Source organism: Periophthalmus magnuspinnatus, chromosome 23 (genome assembly GCF_009829125.3).
Source record: "Periophthalmus magnuspinnatus isolate fPerMag1 chromosome 23, fPerMag1.2.pri, whole genome shotgun sequence".
NCBI lineage: Eukaryota > Metazoa > Chordata > Actinopteri > Gobiiformes > Gobiidae > Periophthalmus > Periophthalmus magnuspinnatus.
In genome coordinates, this window is record NC_047148.1 from 3,389,751 (window position 1) to 3,404,624 (window position 14,874).

The window sequence follows — 14,874 nt, forward strand, 5'->3', positions numbered from 1 at the left end:
GGTTAGAAGTCACTATTCAACCTTATACAGTTCAAATGTTGTTTTAGTACAGCAAAAATACCCCAAATCTCCCCACTTTTCTAAGCAATTACACACTCGATATAGTAATATCATGAAAGGCATATAGCATATAGAACACATTTAAGAAATGTTTATCACTTGTTTGTAAGCATGTATGCTAATTTCAGCACTAACATTAATAATCTATGCAAAATGGTGCTACACGTGGTGATTTAAAAAAAAAAAAAAGCTTCGGTGTTGATGTGTGATTGACAGTCGCCAAAATAGCCTTGGTTTTTCATAGTTTGCTATGTTTGCTGGCAAATGCTAACTCACATTGAAATTGCAATGAAGCAAACATAAGGAATTTTACCAGCCTGTAGAATGCAGGGGTTTTATTTACAAACACTGGAAGGGTCTAGGGCGTTGGGTTCACTCAGGGGTCAGTGTCCTCCTTAGACCCTATTATAAAGTGAAGCTGTATTCTGAGTGGACAGCGCTGTAACTGGATCCTGACTTTAATAGACAGGCAGATGTGAGGCAGATGGACACTTAAATAATGGACTTTGTTTAATTACATAGTACAGCATTAACTGTCATGTTCACAGGTGCACATTAAAGTGTTTGGGGGATTTACACATGGTTAGCAGTGCTGAGTGCAAAGATATTTGAACACCGCCAATCACCTGTTATCACTGTCTGCTTACACATGAGCACTAAGCATTGTTTTGGTCCATAGATAAAGCACCATCATCTTGACTTCACTGACTATGGGGACAAAAAAGGATTTATTTGTCTGACTCTGCAATTTTTATTATTATTATTTTTTTTTATCTGGCTTTAAATTAGGTGAAAATAAACAGGAAATCACCACCTGTGGTGCTTTTTGAGAGACGCTTCTTATCACCATTATAGCTCATTTCCCATCCATCTTATCCTGCATAATTTTATATAATTTGTTTTTGGGGTTCGGATTGAGCAATGACAATAAAAAAGATCCCTTCACTACATTGCCTATTTTTTCCTTTATTATTTCCAATAAGGACGGACCACGCGTGCCCCTATCTATCACTCCAATCTGAAAACGGGGAGATTCACCGGTGACCAGACTGACATCTTCTTAAAGTATTGAAAAAGTGTGTAATCTGGATCCCAGGCAATTGAGTATATGCCTTTTTTGTATAATTAAGATCTATGATTAAACTACTTTTCTCCACCCACATCTCCTGTTGGTCAGCCTTAATAAAGCTCTGAGTGATTAAGCCAATCAGAGTCAAGAATAAACTCTCAGAAGTTGGATTTGGTTATCTAACATGAGGATTGCGAATTGTGATTAAAATTTGAATTGTGAACCAGGCAACAAGAAAATTGTGACAAGCCTAATTACTGTGGACAAAAATGACAACGACTTACTGTTCAATATATAAAAATTGGGGCTCAATATTATATGTACCTTTCTTTGTAAAAGTGGGGAGATTTGGGGTATTTTTATTGTAATACAGTAAGATTTGAGCTACAAAAGGTTGAATAAGTGAATTATTGATAATTATGCTACTGCGTGACTGACATAAAGTAGCTGCAATATTTATTGCAGTATATCTCAACCAATATACTGTGCTTCAAAATGTGTTATCATGACAGGCCTAATAGTAATGTATTTTTAGTAGGGCTTATTAGACACTCGCTGCCTGAGAATTTAAAGTTCAGGAAGTGAAGACTCATGCTTGCCTTTTTTGATTTCCTTTTTACATTGTAGTCCCCAGAGTACAGTTTGTTCAGTACTTTGAGCAGAGTGAACCGTGAGCCTACTTCGACTCACTGGAATGTAGTGAGTCAGTCCAGTCCAACAGGAACCACTCTGCACCGGTGCCACTAACACAGTCCACAATGGGTTTGCTCATTACCTACAGTGAAACAAGGCTGGTTACAAATGTACCCAGTCACATACACATTAATTATTTTTATTTATTTATACAGGGAGAACCAAATGAGAGCACTCAGACTCTCCTTTTCATGGGCGCCCTGTTCAAATACAGAACAATACAAACAAAACACATACCAAATTATTCAAGTGCATTAGTGGCACCAAATTAAAATTATTATTAAAACTGCAAGCAGTGATAAAGGCCCTCGCCACCCTTGCGACCGCGGGATACACGTGACCGCGAAGATCCTGCATTTCGTTCCCGCTTACATCGCCCCTCCCCCCAAAATCAGCGTCTCACTAATATTACTCAATTCATTCCAATGAGACCATTTATGACATTGTCACACCTGCACGGTTGGAAATAGAGTTATGTCTTCTTTGACTTTTTTGTTCAGTATGATGAGAGGAATAGGTTTACCAAATTTCAATGGTCTATGACACAGTAATTATTTTTCATCCTAGTTAACCAAAACCCATGTATTTCACTGAGTCTGAGTCAGACATTGCCATGGCAACACCTTTGAAAACAGAGGTATGGTGTCATTGACTTTTTTGTTCAGTATAGGATTAGGGATGTCCATGCCAAATTTCAAATGTTTGTGACAAAGTAATTTTTTTGTGTGTACCATTTAAAAAATTCAAGGGGGCGCTGTGGAGCAAAGTAATATTTGACATATGTAAATTGCATATCTATGCACTCAAAATATAATTTTGAACAAAACGTATATTAATGCCGGAAAACAGGACACTGCATGTTTGAGTTATGGGCCATTTAAAACTTAAAAAAACATCTTTTTTCATTGCAGGCTGGCCACACCCACATTTTATGATGTAGGAAAATTCAAGAGAGTTCCCTATATTCCCACATGGGTCTAGTTCATCTTGACCAATTTGCAAGTTTCTTGAATGAAAATCCAATGCGCAAAAAATTCAAATGTGAGAGATAAAATTTTGAAAAGATGGGGTTCCGCCCACAATGGCCGACTTCCTGTAGGGTTTAGGGTGGGGTCATAATATCATTTTTTACTTGTCTTGACTTGTTCTATGTTTGTACCAAATTTCATTTGTCTATGATGAAAAAGGTCTCTCATTGCCGTAATGTATTTCAATTTTTGAGGTGGCGCTATTGAGTCATTTTGAAGCATTAATTTTTTTGAACATCAAAATAATAATTTTTTCACCAACCTTGAATTTTGGGTCCAATAAAATTGACTTTTTGTTAATGTTCAGGGGGTCAAAAATGGCTTCAAAGTCGCGACCAAAATAATAATAATAATGGAAACGCATTTTCCACCCATTATTTTTCTTCTAAACCAGAGGTGGTGAACACGCGGCTCTCGAGCCGCATGCGGCTCTCTGCCAATAGGAATGCGACTCTTTGCCTCTTATCATATTTTCTATATACTATGGCTCTTTGCATCGTTTCATGTTTCACTTATTTTTTTCTGACATCATCTGACACATGACCGCTATTCATCTGTGTGGGTTACGTCTAATGCTGCGAAAATAAACATTTCATGCTCATGCAGACTGCTACCCTTGTCGTCAAAATGGCAAAATGCAAAACTAAACGAAAATATAAGGATGAACACGGGACATTTGTGGAAGAATGGGAAGATGCTTACTTTTTTATTGAACGGAATGGCAAATCACTCTGTTTAATCTGCAATACTACAATATCACATTTCAAGGCTTCAAATCTTCAGCGTCATTTTAGCACTCTCCAGGCTCATATGGACAAGGAATTCCCCAAAGGTTCTGAACTACCCAAGCACAAACTGAGCACCTTGAAAAGCCAGGTAAAAAGACAAGCATGGAGAAACTGTGACACTTGCATCCTTTTAAAGTGGCGTGGAAGATTGCCCGTGCTAAAAAAACGTACAACGGAGAGTTTTTAAAACAGTGTTTTGTGAATGTAATTGAAACCTTGGCTCCAGATAATAAAAAATCCCACTGAGATTATCATCCCATCACTCCAAGGTAAGAAAATATGTGATGTAGTTTGGAAATAACACCTGACTTATGCTTCTGTTAATATTTTAATAAGATAAGATAAGATAAGCCTTTATTAGTCCCACAGTGGGGAAATTCCAGTATTGCACCGCACAGTTAAAGAACAGAAGGAAAATGGTACATGCAATAAAACAAAAATAATAGATAAATAGCTTGGAATAATAAAAAAAAATAGACTTAAAAAATAAACTAAAAATATTCCATCAGTTTATATTATACAGGCCCTACATGTGTTTCTGAAGTGTGTTCAGTAGTTGTGTGTGTCAGAGAGAGACAGAGATGAAGATAAAGAGAAAATGTGTGTGTGTGTTTATGTGTGTATGTGGGGGGATATCTGACCTCTGGGGTAGGTGCTGTGTTAAGTCTGGCTAAGCTGCATTTGATGTGTGTGTTGAGGGTGGACACTTATCTTGAAATGAACAGAAGTACAATGCAAGGAGAGAAGTGTTTTATGGGAAGTAATGTGTGTGTGTGTGTTATGGCTCTTTGACTCTTACGGTTGAAAATTTGGGCTCTTTGTACCTAACTTGTTCGCCACCCCTGTCCTAAACCATAACAGCTATAGTCCTGTGACTTTTTCACATTGTGCCTCATCACAAATAAGGCCCCTGTGAATTTTTTCACAAGTCCACGATAAATCGTTTGTCTTCTACGAATTTTTGAAAATGAAATTTGAAGAGGGCGCTAGAGAGCCATTTTGTGAGAGAGTGCCTTGATTTGCATATCATTGCGTTCAGCTCACAAATGTGCATAATCGCTGTATTAGCGTTTTCCCAACAAAAAATGTGTGAAAGAGAAATAGTTTATTGAAATTTTAAAAAAATTGCAATTTTGTTGAAAATTCACCATGACCACACCCAAAGTCATAATCAAAATGTAATTGATAATCTTTAATCACACATGGGTTTAGTGGGATTTTACCAAATTTGAAGTGTTTGTGATGAAAACTGCGAGAAAATGTCCTGAATGTGAGAGTGTGCACTTTTGTCATTCTCGGGTTTGATCCAATATGGCCGACTTCCTGTACATTTTAGGGCGGGGCCATAATATAATTTTTGTCATGTCCTGACATGATCTATTTTTTGATGTGTCATATTTTTACGTTGACTTTTTTCCGAGTCGGGCTCCCATTGGCCCCATGAAAATCAAAATTTGAGGTGGCGCTACCGAGTCGTCTTTTGTAATTTTTTCTCGGGGTCTTTTGTGATAATTACAGCTCGTCGAGTTCTAATTTTTGACACCACTCACTGCCATGTCGGGGCGTGTTTACTACTTGATTTTTGCCATTTTCCATGCTCTGGACGCGGTTTTAATGAGTCCCTCGCCGGGACGTTGTCCCAGGCTCGGGCCTAATAAAACTAGCAAATCACATAGGCTGCAATTTGTGAAGTAAATAATGATTTCCCCCACAAACAACAAAATTTGCCTATTTTGCGTAAAAAATTCTGACTCTGTAGTTTAGTACATACATGTTCTGAAATTTGATTCTTGTATTAGTGTCATATTTTAGTCTTTTTGTCAAATCTTCTGGATGTGTTTAAAATGTGAAATTTGAACACAAACATCAGTGGCAGATCAAATCACAATGCCTGTCAGAAAAATCACAATTTCATATTTTCATTCAGCCCAAAGTAAAATAGACAGGTCTTGAGCAATGGACAGTCTGTTACACAAGTCTTCTACTGTACATGCATGGGAAAATGATTCATAGTAATTCAGTCCTACCTTTAAAGAGCATTGTGTTATATTTTATACACACACACACTTATATATATATATATATATATAACACACACACACCCACACACACAGAGTGAGGCAAATAAGTATTTGAACACCCTGTGATTTTGCAAGTTCTCCCACTTAGAAATCATGGAGGGGTCTGAAATTTCCATCTTAGGTGCATGTCCACTGTGAGTTATTAATTAATTTATTTGTATGTTACTGCTGCAAATAAGTATTTGAACACCTGTCTATCTGCTAGAATTCTGACCCTCAAAGACCTGTTGGTCCACCTTTAAAAAGTCCACCTCCACTTATTATCCTAAATTAGCAGCACTTGTTTGAGGTTGTTAGCTGCATAAAGACACCTGTCCACCCCATACAATCAGTAAGACTCCAACTACTAACATGGCCATTACCAAAGAACTGTCAAAATGCACAAGAGACAAAATTGTAGACCTCCACAAGGCTGGAAAGGGCTACAGGGCAATTGCCAAGCAGCTTGGTGAAAAAAGATCCACTGTTGAAGCAATTATTAGAAAATGGAAGAAGCTAAACGTGACTGTCAATTTCCCTCGGACTGGGGCTCCATGCAAGATCTCACCTCGTGGGGTCTCAATGATCCTAAGAAAGGTGAGGAATCAACCCAGACCTACACGGGAGGAGTTGGTCAATGACCTGAAAAGAGCTGGGACCACCGTTTCCAAGGTTACTGTTAGTAATACACTAAGACGTCATGGTTTAAAATCATGCATGGCACGGAAGGTCTTCCAACATGACAATGGCCGGAAGCACACAGCCAGGATAACCAAAGGAGTGGCTCCGTAAGAAGCATATCAAGGTTCTGGAGTGGCCTAGCCAGTCTCCAGACCTAAACCCAATAGAAAATCTTTGGAGGGAGCTCACACTCCGTGTTTCTCAGCGACAGCCCAGAAACCTGACTGATCTAGAGAAGATCTGTGTGGAGGACTGGGCCAAAATCCCTCCTGCAGTGTGTGCAAACCTGGTGAAAAACTACAGGAAAAGTTTGACCTCTGTAATTGTAAACAAAGGCTACTGTACCAAATATTAACATTGAATTTCTCAGGTGTTAAAATACTTATTTGCAGCAGTAACATACAAATAAATTATTTTAAAAAATCATACAATGTGATTTCCAGATTTTTTTTAGATTATGTCTCTCACAGTGGACATGCACCTATGATGAAAATTTTCTCCATGATTTCTAAGTGGGAGAACTTGCAAAATCACAGGGTGTTCAAATTCTTATTTGCCAAACTGTATATATATACATATATGCCTTCCGACTCAGCTCCTTCTTTACCACAATGGACAGATACAGTAACTCCTCATAACCCCAAGTTTTTGCCTCTGCGACCGCACAAGTCGTGGCACACTTGGCCTGCTGGTACTCATCAGCTGCCTGAGGAGTCCCATGAGCCAACAAGGCTCGATAGGACTCCTTTTTTAGCCTGATGGCATCCGTTACTGTCAGTTTCCACCACCAGGTTCAGGGGTTGCCGCCGCAACAAACACTGCAGACCTTACGACCACAACTACGAGCAGCTGCATTGACAATAGAGGTGGAGAACAAGGCCTACTCAGAGTCCATGTCTCCAGCCTCCACCGGAATCAGGGAGAAGCTCTTCCGGAGGTGTGAGTTGAAGACCCCCCTGACGGAGGGCTCCGCCAGATGTTCCCAGCAGGCCCTCACGATACAGTTGGGCCTGCCAAGTCTGTCCAGCTTCCTCCTCCGCCAGCGGATCCAACTCACAACCAGGTGGTGATAGGTTGACAGCTCAGCCCCTCTCTTCACCCAAGCCCCTCTCTTCACCCAAGTGTCCAAGACATGCAGCTGGAGATCAGATGACCCAACGACAAAGTCAATCATCAACCTCCGACCTAGGATGTCCTGGTACCATGTGCACCGGACCTAAATCCAATTGAGAATCTGTGGTAAGATCTAAAAACTGCAGTTCATAAATGGTTTCCATCAAATGTGACAGAGCTTGGAATGTTTTGCCAGGAAGAATCGGCAACAATTTTAGTCTGTAGGTGTGCAAAGCTGGTGGAGACATACCCCAAAAGACTTGCAGCTGTAATTGCAGCAAAAAGCGGTTCCACAAAGTATTGACTTAGGGCTAAATACTTTTGCATGCTGCACTTTTCAGTTTTGTTTTGTTTTTTGTTTTTGTTTTTTATTTGGAATGATGTTTAATTATCTTTCCACTTCACAATTATATACCATTTTGTGTAACTTATTCACATAAAATGCAAATAAAAGAATATGTAAATTTGTGGTTGTGACTTGACAGAATTGGAAAAAATTTTCAGGGGGATGAATACTTTTGCAAGCTACTGTATATATGTGTGTATTTATTTATGTGTGTGTGTGGGGGGGGGGGGGGGGGGGGGGGTGTATGTGCGTGCGTACGTACATACGTTTCCTCATTCTCCAACAATATTATTAACAATTAAAGCTCATGTCGAGGCCCACACAATACCAGAGTTGGCACAGCTATAATACACCCATTTGGAAAGAAACAGTCAAATGAAAATAGGGCTGAGCATCATTCCCTTTTCTCAACATGAACAATACAGATTTGTTAAGTGTCAAGTTTTTGTCTCTAAAGTTTGATTCAAAGCATGTGCTTTTATGATATAGGACTGGCTTTAAACCTCTCAATTATAAACTCCAAGCTGATTATTGACAATTTGATTCAAATTCAAATAATTGCACAGCCCTAAATGAATCTGTTATTTGGTATGAATACTGTGAACCACAGTCCCTGATCACTGCCTAATTCTCTGTGTTTACAGCGGCCTCGTACACAGACAGTTCTGACGATGAGACCTCTCCTCGGGACAAACAGCAGAAAAACTCAAAGGGAAATGGAGACTTCTGCATCAAAAACATCAAACAGGCCGAGTTTGGACGCCGTGAGATTGAGATCGCCGAGCAAGGTTCAGGCTTTCACTTTTCACTTCACTGGTCACAGACACGTACAGAAACTTGCCTAATTCAGTTTATGTCCTAGTTTTCCTCTTTAAGCTATTGCTAGTCAGGTATTTTATCATCTGCACTTGTGGTGCTTTTTCATATATATATATATATATATATATATATATAATTTATTTGTTTTGTTTGTTTTTTTTCCATCTCTTAATGATTCCCTGTCATCCTCTTTAGAGATGCCAGCGCTGATGGCTCTGAGGAAGAGGGCTCAGGGGGAGAAGCCGCTGGCTGGTGCCAAAGTGGTTGGTTGCACCCATATCACTGCACAGACGGCTGTAAGTGTAGGAGAGACAAACCAATTGTATTTATGGACCTGTTCAGAGAAACTGTTACTTCTTAGATGAGGCTGATATTTTAGTTTAATGTTTAAAGGTTCACTAGGTGATTTTTGGTGGAGGGTATGTTCATGGAGATGTTATTGCATCGCCTGGAATGTTCCACAGTGTTGCATTCAATTTATCTATGTCCATGGACACATGCAGATGACTCCACCATGCCATAATACAGGTCAGATTTGTGGAGAGACTTGCCTGCTCATAGTAAAATGCAATAAAAACACCTGTAAGATGAGCATGTTTATTGCCATACTTGCCATTCTAGAGTAACAGCATCTCAGTAAAGCATGTGGCTGAATCTCCACCAGAAAAGTTACAAAATGAAGGTTTAAACAAAATGTCTTGACTGTATAAGAGAGATGCAATGCTTACCAATGACCTAATGCAGTGTTCACCATCTTAATTTAACTGTATGTTTTAGCTACTGCAATACAAAATATATAGTTGAAAATATAAATAAACTGCATTGTCTCTTGCTTCAGGTCCTGATGGAGACCCTGTCGGCTCTGGGGGCTCAGTGCCGGTGGGCCGCCTGTAACATTTACTCCACTCAGAACGAAGTGGCAGCTGCTCTGGCCGAGGGAGGTAAGGCCTCTGCTGTGTGACACCTGCCTCTCTCCTCAAAAGAGAGAAGAAAACATAACACATGACATTTAGAGGTGTACCGATATATATATATATAGAGGGTATGGGAAAGTATTAGCATTTGCTAAAATCATTTAAGTTCATTTTTTCCTCATTAATGTACACACAGCACCCCATATTGACAGATAAACACAAAATTGTTGAGATTTTTGCAGAATTATTAAAAAAGGAAAAACTTAAATATGACACGGCCATAACTATTTAGACCCTTTACTCAGTATTTAGTTGAATCACCCTTTTGAGCTAATACAGCCATGAGTCTTTTTGGAAATAAGGCAACACGTTTTTTACACCAGGATTTGGGGATCCTCTGTCATTCCTCCTCAAGGAATGACAGAAGTTCTGTCAGGTTAGATGGTGAATGTGGGTGGACAGCCATTTTCAGGTCTCTCCAGAGATGCTCAATTCAGTTTAAGTCAGGGGTCTGGCTGGGCCATTCAAGAACAGTCACAGAGTTGTCTTGAAGCTATTCTTAGTTATTTTAGCTGTGTGCTTAGGGTCATTGTCTTGTTGAAAGATGAACTTTCAGCCCAGTCTGAGGTCCTGAGCACTGGAGAAGATTGTCGTCCACGATATCCCTGTACTTGGCCGGATTCATCTTTCCTTCGATTGCAACCATTCGTCCTGTCCCTGCATCTGAAAAACACCCCCACAGCATCCAATCCAATCCAACTTTATTTCTAATGCACTTTAAAAACAACAGAGTTGACCAGAGTGCAGTACACAAGAGACATTTTAAAAACACAGATAAATGACAAACATACAAATAAATAACTACAGACTGTACACTATAAAAATCAACATATCAATAAAAAGCTAAAGAGAAAAAGTGCGTTTTAAGAACTGATTTAAAAGTAGAGAGTGACTCAGCCTGTCTAATGTGCAGGGGCAACGCGTTCCACAGTTTGGGACCAGCCACAGAGAAGGCCCGGTCCCCTCGAAGTTTTCTCCTTGTTTTTGGAACCACTAAGAGTGAATGTTCTGCAGACCTGAGTGAGCGAGCGGGAGTATAGGGATGAAGCAGGTCCGACAGATATTGCGCAGCGAGGCCATGGAGGCATTTAAAGACAAATAAAAGAATTTTAAAATCAATTCGATAAGAGACAGGGAGCCAATGTAGGGACATCAAAACAGGAGTAATGTGTTCCCATTTTTTTGTACCAGTTAAAAGGCGAGCAGCTGCATTTTGAACAAGTTGGAGACGTGCGAGAGAAGTTTGGTTCAGACCAGTATAAAGGGCATTACAGTAATCCAAACGATTAGTGATAAAAGCATGAATTAAAATTTCAAAATGATGCTGTGACAGGACAGGTTTAACTTTCGCGAGTTGACGAATTTGAAAAAAGCTGGTTTTGACAACAGCGCTTATCTGGACATCAAGTTTTAAATCATTATCCAGCCTCACACCAAGATTTGTCACCACAGGTTTCACATGTTGAGCAAGAGCTCCAAGATCAGTATTTAAGGTGTTTGCTTCACTAGGCCCAAAATTACAATTTCAGTTTTTTTGTCATTTAAAAACAACAACTTTAAAGACATCCAATTTTTGATTTCCTCAACACAGTCTCTGAGAGTTTTAGCACTGTAGGAATTTTCCTTCTTAAGTGGCATGTAAATTTGTGCATCATCCGCATAAAAATGAAATGAAATGCCATGCTTGCGAAAAATTGACCAGAGAGGGAGGAGATACAAAGAAAACAGAAGTGGGCCAAGAATGGAGCCTTGGGGTACTCCACAATTGAGAGGGGCAGCAGCAGAGGATTCAGTGGACGCAATGTGGACACAGAATTGTCTATCTGTTAGGTAGGACTTAAACCATTCGAGTGCATGCCCTTGTATACCAACAGAATGCTGTAGTCGTGACGGCAGGATCTGGTGGGCCATTGTGTCAAATGCCGCAGTCAGATCTAAAAGTACCAAAATGACACTATGTCCACAATCAGTAGCCTCGAAAATGTCATTCAATGTCAAAACCCTCAGTAATGCGGTCTCAGTACTGTGTCTTGATCTGAAGCCAGACTGAAACACTTCGAGGATGTCATGGCCCTCGAGATAATCCCTCAGTTGACAATAAACAATCTTTTCTAAGATTTTTGAAATAAAAGGAAGCTTTGATATGGGTCTGAAATTTCCCATGTCAGCGGCATCAAGACCAGGTTTTTTAAGAAGAGGCTGCACTACAGCAAGCTTAAAACTCTTAGGTACCGCCCCTTTGAATAGGCTACAATTTACTATATTGAGCACACGCTGAGAAACAATAGGAAAAACCTCTTTGAACAATCGAGGTGGAATTGGATCATGGGGGGACCCAGAAGACTTCAAGCTATCGACAGTTTCTCTTAAAGTTGACAAAGTAACACAGTCAAAGTGATCAAAAACATCAGAAGGCATGGCAAGAGCAGGGGGATTATACAGAGGAGGGCTAATAAGAGCTCTGGTGTTTTGAACTTTACAGACAAAGAAATTAAGGAAACTGTCACACATTTCAACAGTGGGCTCAACACAGACTGGCTGTGGAGCATTAAGTACACAGTTTACTGTTTTAAACAAAACTCGAGGGTTATTACAGTTGGACACAATGATATCTGAGAAATACTTTGTTTTAGCAGATTTCAGTATTCTCTGATAAGACCGCCAACTGTCTCTAAGTAACTGAAATGATACTTCCAACTTGTCACGTTTCCATTTGTGCTCAGCTTTCCTAGTTTCTCGTCTAGCCGCGCGCGTAAAGTCATTCAGCCAAGGTTCCTGGATACGTTTGGAGTGCCTCATCTTCACGGGAGCTACCATGTCCAGAACAGTTTGACAGTTCGAGTCAAAGCATAACGAGAGAGAGTCCACATCTGCATTAAAACCATCTGTTATCGGTTGAACAGTCGCGACTTGATTAAATGCAGCACCAAATGCAGCAGCGGTGGAGGAGTTTACAATGCGACAGCGCTTGACTTCTCTATGTGGCACGATAACTCCATGTCAAAAACGACAGGATTATGGTCAGAAAAAGATGCATCAAGGACATTTAGGTTAGACAGAGTCAAACCATGCGTTAAAACCAAATCAAGGGTATGTCCGTGTTCTTGTGTTGGAACGGTCACACATTGTATAAGATTAAACGAGTCAATGAGGTTTAAAAAATCCTTGGCCAGCGGATTATTAGGACAACAAACGTGAACATTTAAATCTCCTAAGATGAAGACACGGTCATACTTAGGCATAAGTCCAGCTAAGAAGTCCGAAAAGTCTCCCATAAAGTGTTTGTTGTATTTGGGCGGTCTATATATAACCGCGCACAACATTGGCTGGACAGAACCTAATTCAAAGAGGTTCATCTCAAAGCTGGAGTAAGTGTCTGGCCATGCGACTTGTTTACATGTATATTTTGTTTTGTACACAGTCGCAGTTCCTCCCCCGTGGCCAGTTGTTCGAGGGGAATTAAAGTAAGAGCAGTCAGAAGGTAAAAGCTCACAAAGAGCGCTGGACTCACCCACAGGTTTCCAGGTTTCAGTGACGCATAGAAAAACCAACTTGTTTGACGTAAAGAAGTCCTTTAAAATGAACGTTTTGTTGGCTAGCGATCTAGCGTTCACAAGTGCTATCCTAGCAGAGCACACTGTAGCTTTAGCCGTCCCTGGTGCTCGGAGAAGCGGCTGTAGGTTGTGGAAGTTTACTCCGTGCCAGGAGACGCAAACATTGGGACGGCAGACCGGCTGAGAGGCGCCAACCACCGGAATGACACATGGCTCGATAGGGTCCAAGGAGCGCCTAGAAACAAGACGGCGAAGTGACGGTTTCAAATGTTCCAGAAAGTCCGTCGGAGACAGCGCGAAATGGGCCTTTAGCTTAACCAGCCTTCCGCTGCGTTTTCCTCGCTGCTTGCGTCCTCTGCGTAAAGGTGTAGCCGGTGGCACACGGAGCAGGTAAGCTGGGACATCAGAGAGGGGAGGAGGGCATGTCTTTTGCCCATTAAAGTCATGATTCACCAAATTTTGAAATGATGTCTGTAGATCAAGCAGCGTTTGGCGATCATAGACCAGCACTGAGTTGACTTTTAGTGTGAAAACAGCCAAAGACAGGAAAAACACAATGAACATACGGAGAGCGAGACAGCTGGCCTCCCTCAATTGCTCAGTTTGGCCAGACAGCCAGCTTTAGGAAGGGTTCTGGTCTTCCCAAACGTCTTCCATTTAAGGATCTGCTCTTAGGAACCTTAAGTGTAGCCAAATTTTTTTGTAACCTTGGCCAGGTCTGTGCCTTGCCACAATTCTCCCTCTGAGCTCTTCAGGCTGTTCCTTTGATCTAATGATTCTCATTTGCTCTGACATACAGTGTGAGCTGTAAGGTCAGGTATGTGGCCTTCCTAATCAAGTCCATTCAGTATAATTAAACACAGCTGGACTCCAATGAAGGTGTAGAACCATCTCAAGGATGATCAGAAGAAATGGACAGCACCCAATTCAATTCATTTATTTTTGTAATGCCCAAAATCACAACAACAGTTGTCTCGAAGGGCGTTCATGTTTTGGTTGATGGGGGAAACCGGAGTACCCGGAGGAAACCCATCCAGACACGGGGAGAAACATGAAAAACTCCACACAGAAAGGCCTTGGCGACCCGGGGATCGAACCAAACCCTCTTGCTGTGAGGCATGAGTGTTGCCACTCAGCCACCATGCAGCCTACACACTCAAATTAAATATATGAGGGTCACAGCAAAGGGTCTGAATACTTATGGCCCTGTGGTATTTCATTTTTTATTTTTTAATAAAGCTGCAAAAATTTCAACAATTTCATGTTTCTCTGTCAATATGGGGTGCTGTATTCACTCAACTGAATAAAAGCCAATATTGTGGTCCAGTAATGAAAGGGTTTTAATTGCCATCCCTTTAGAGATGCAGGAAGAAAACAGCTCCGTGGACAGAGCAGCGATCTGAGATAGAGATGTGCTGTTGCTGCATTCTAATAGAGCAGACAAACTATCCAGTCTTTATTCTAAGTCAAAAGATCCAGTCAGGACAAAGTTATTAAAGGCTCTAGAAAGGTTTTAGACAATGTTTTCATTAAATAAATTCTTAACACTTTTTTAAGACATTATTTGGCTTCTGTCTGTCCTAAAAGATCAGTTTAGACACATTTACAGTCACCAAGTTAGTTTTAGTTTAATTAAATGGAGGAAAAGAGAGCGTAGTGCCTGTGAGCAATGTGCAGGGGGCTCAGGAG

At 40.5% G+C, this 14,874-nt stretch overlaps 1 protein-coding gene across 2 annotated transcripts in view; it reads left to right on the forward strand.

Moving 5' to 3' along the window:
* Positions 1-14,874, forward strand: part of ahcyl2b (adenosylhomocysteinase like 2b) — a 114,084-nt gene that overhangs the window by 68,720 nt on the left and 30,490 nt on the right. For both annotated transcript variants that reach the window (XM_033989271.2, XM_033989272.2), the window contains exons 3-5: positions 8,483-8,626; positions 8,853-8,953; positions 9,496-9,598. In XM_033989271.2, coding sequence (XP_033845162.1) covers positions 8,483-8,626; positions 8,853-8,953; positions 9,496-9,598 — 348 coding nt within the window. The remainder of the gene's footprint in view (positions 1-8,482; positions 8,627-8,852; positions 8,954-9,495; positions 9,599-14,874) is intronic.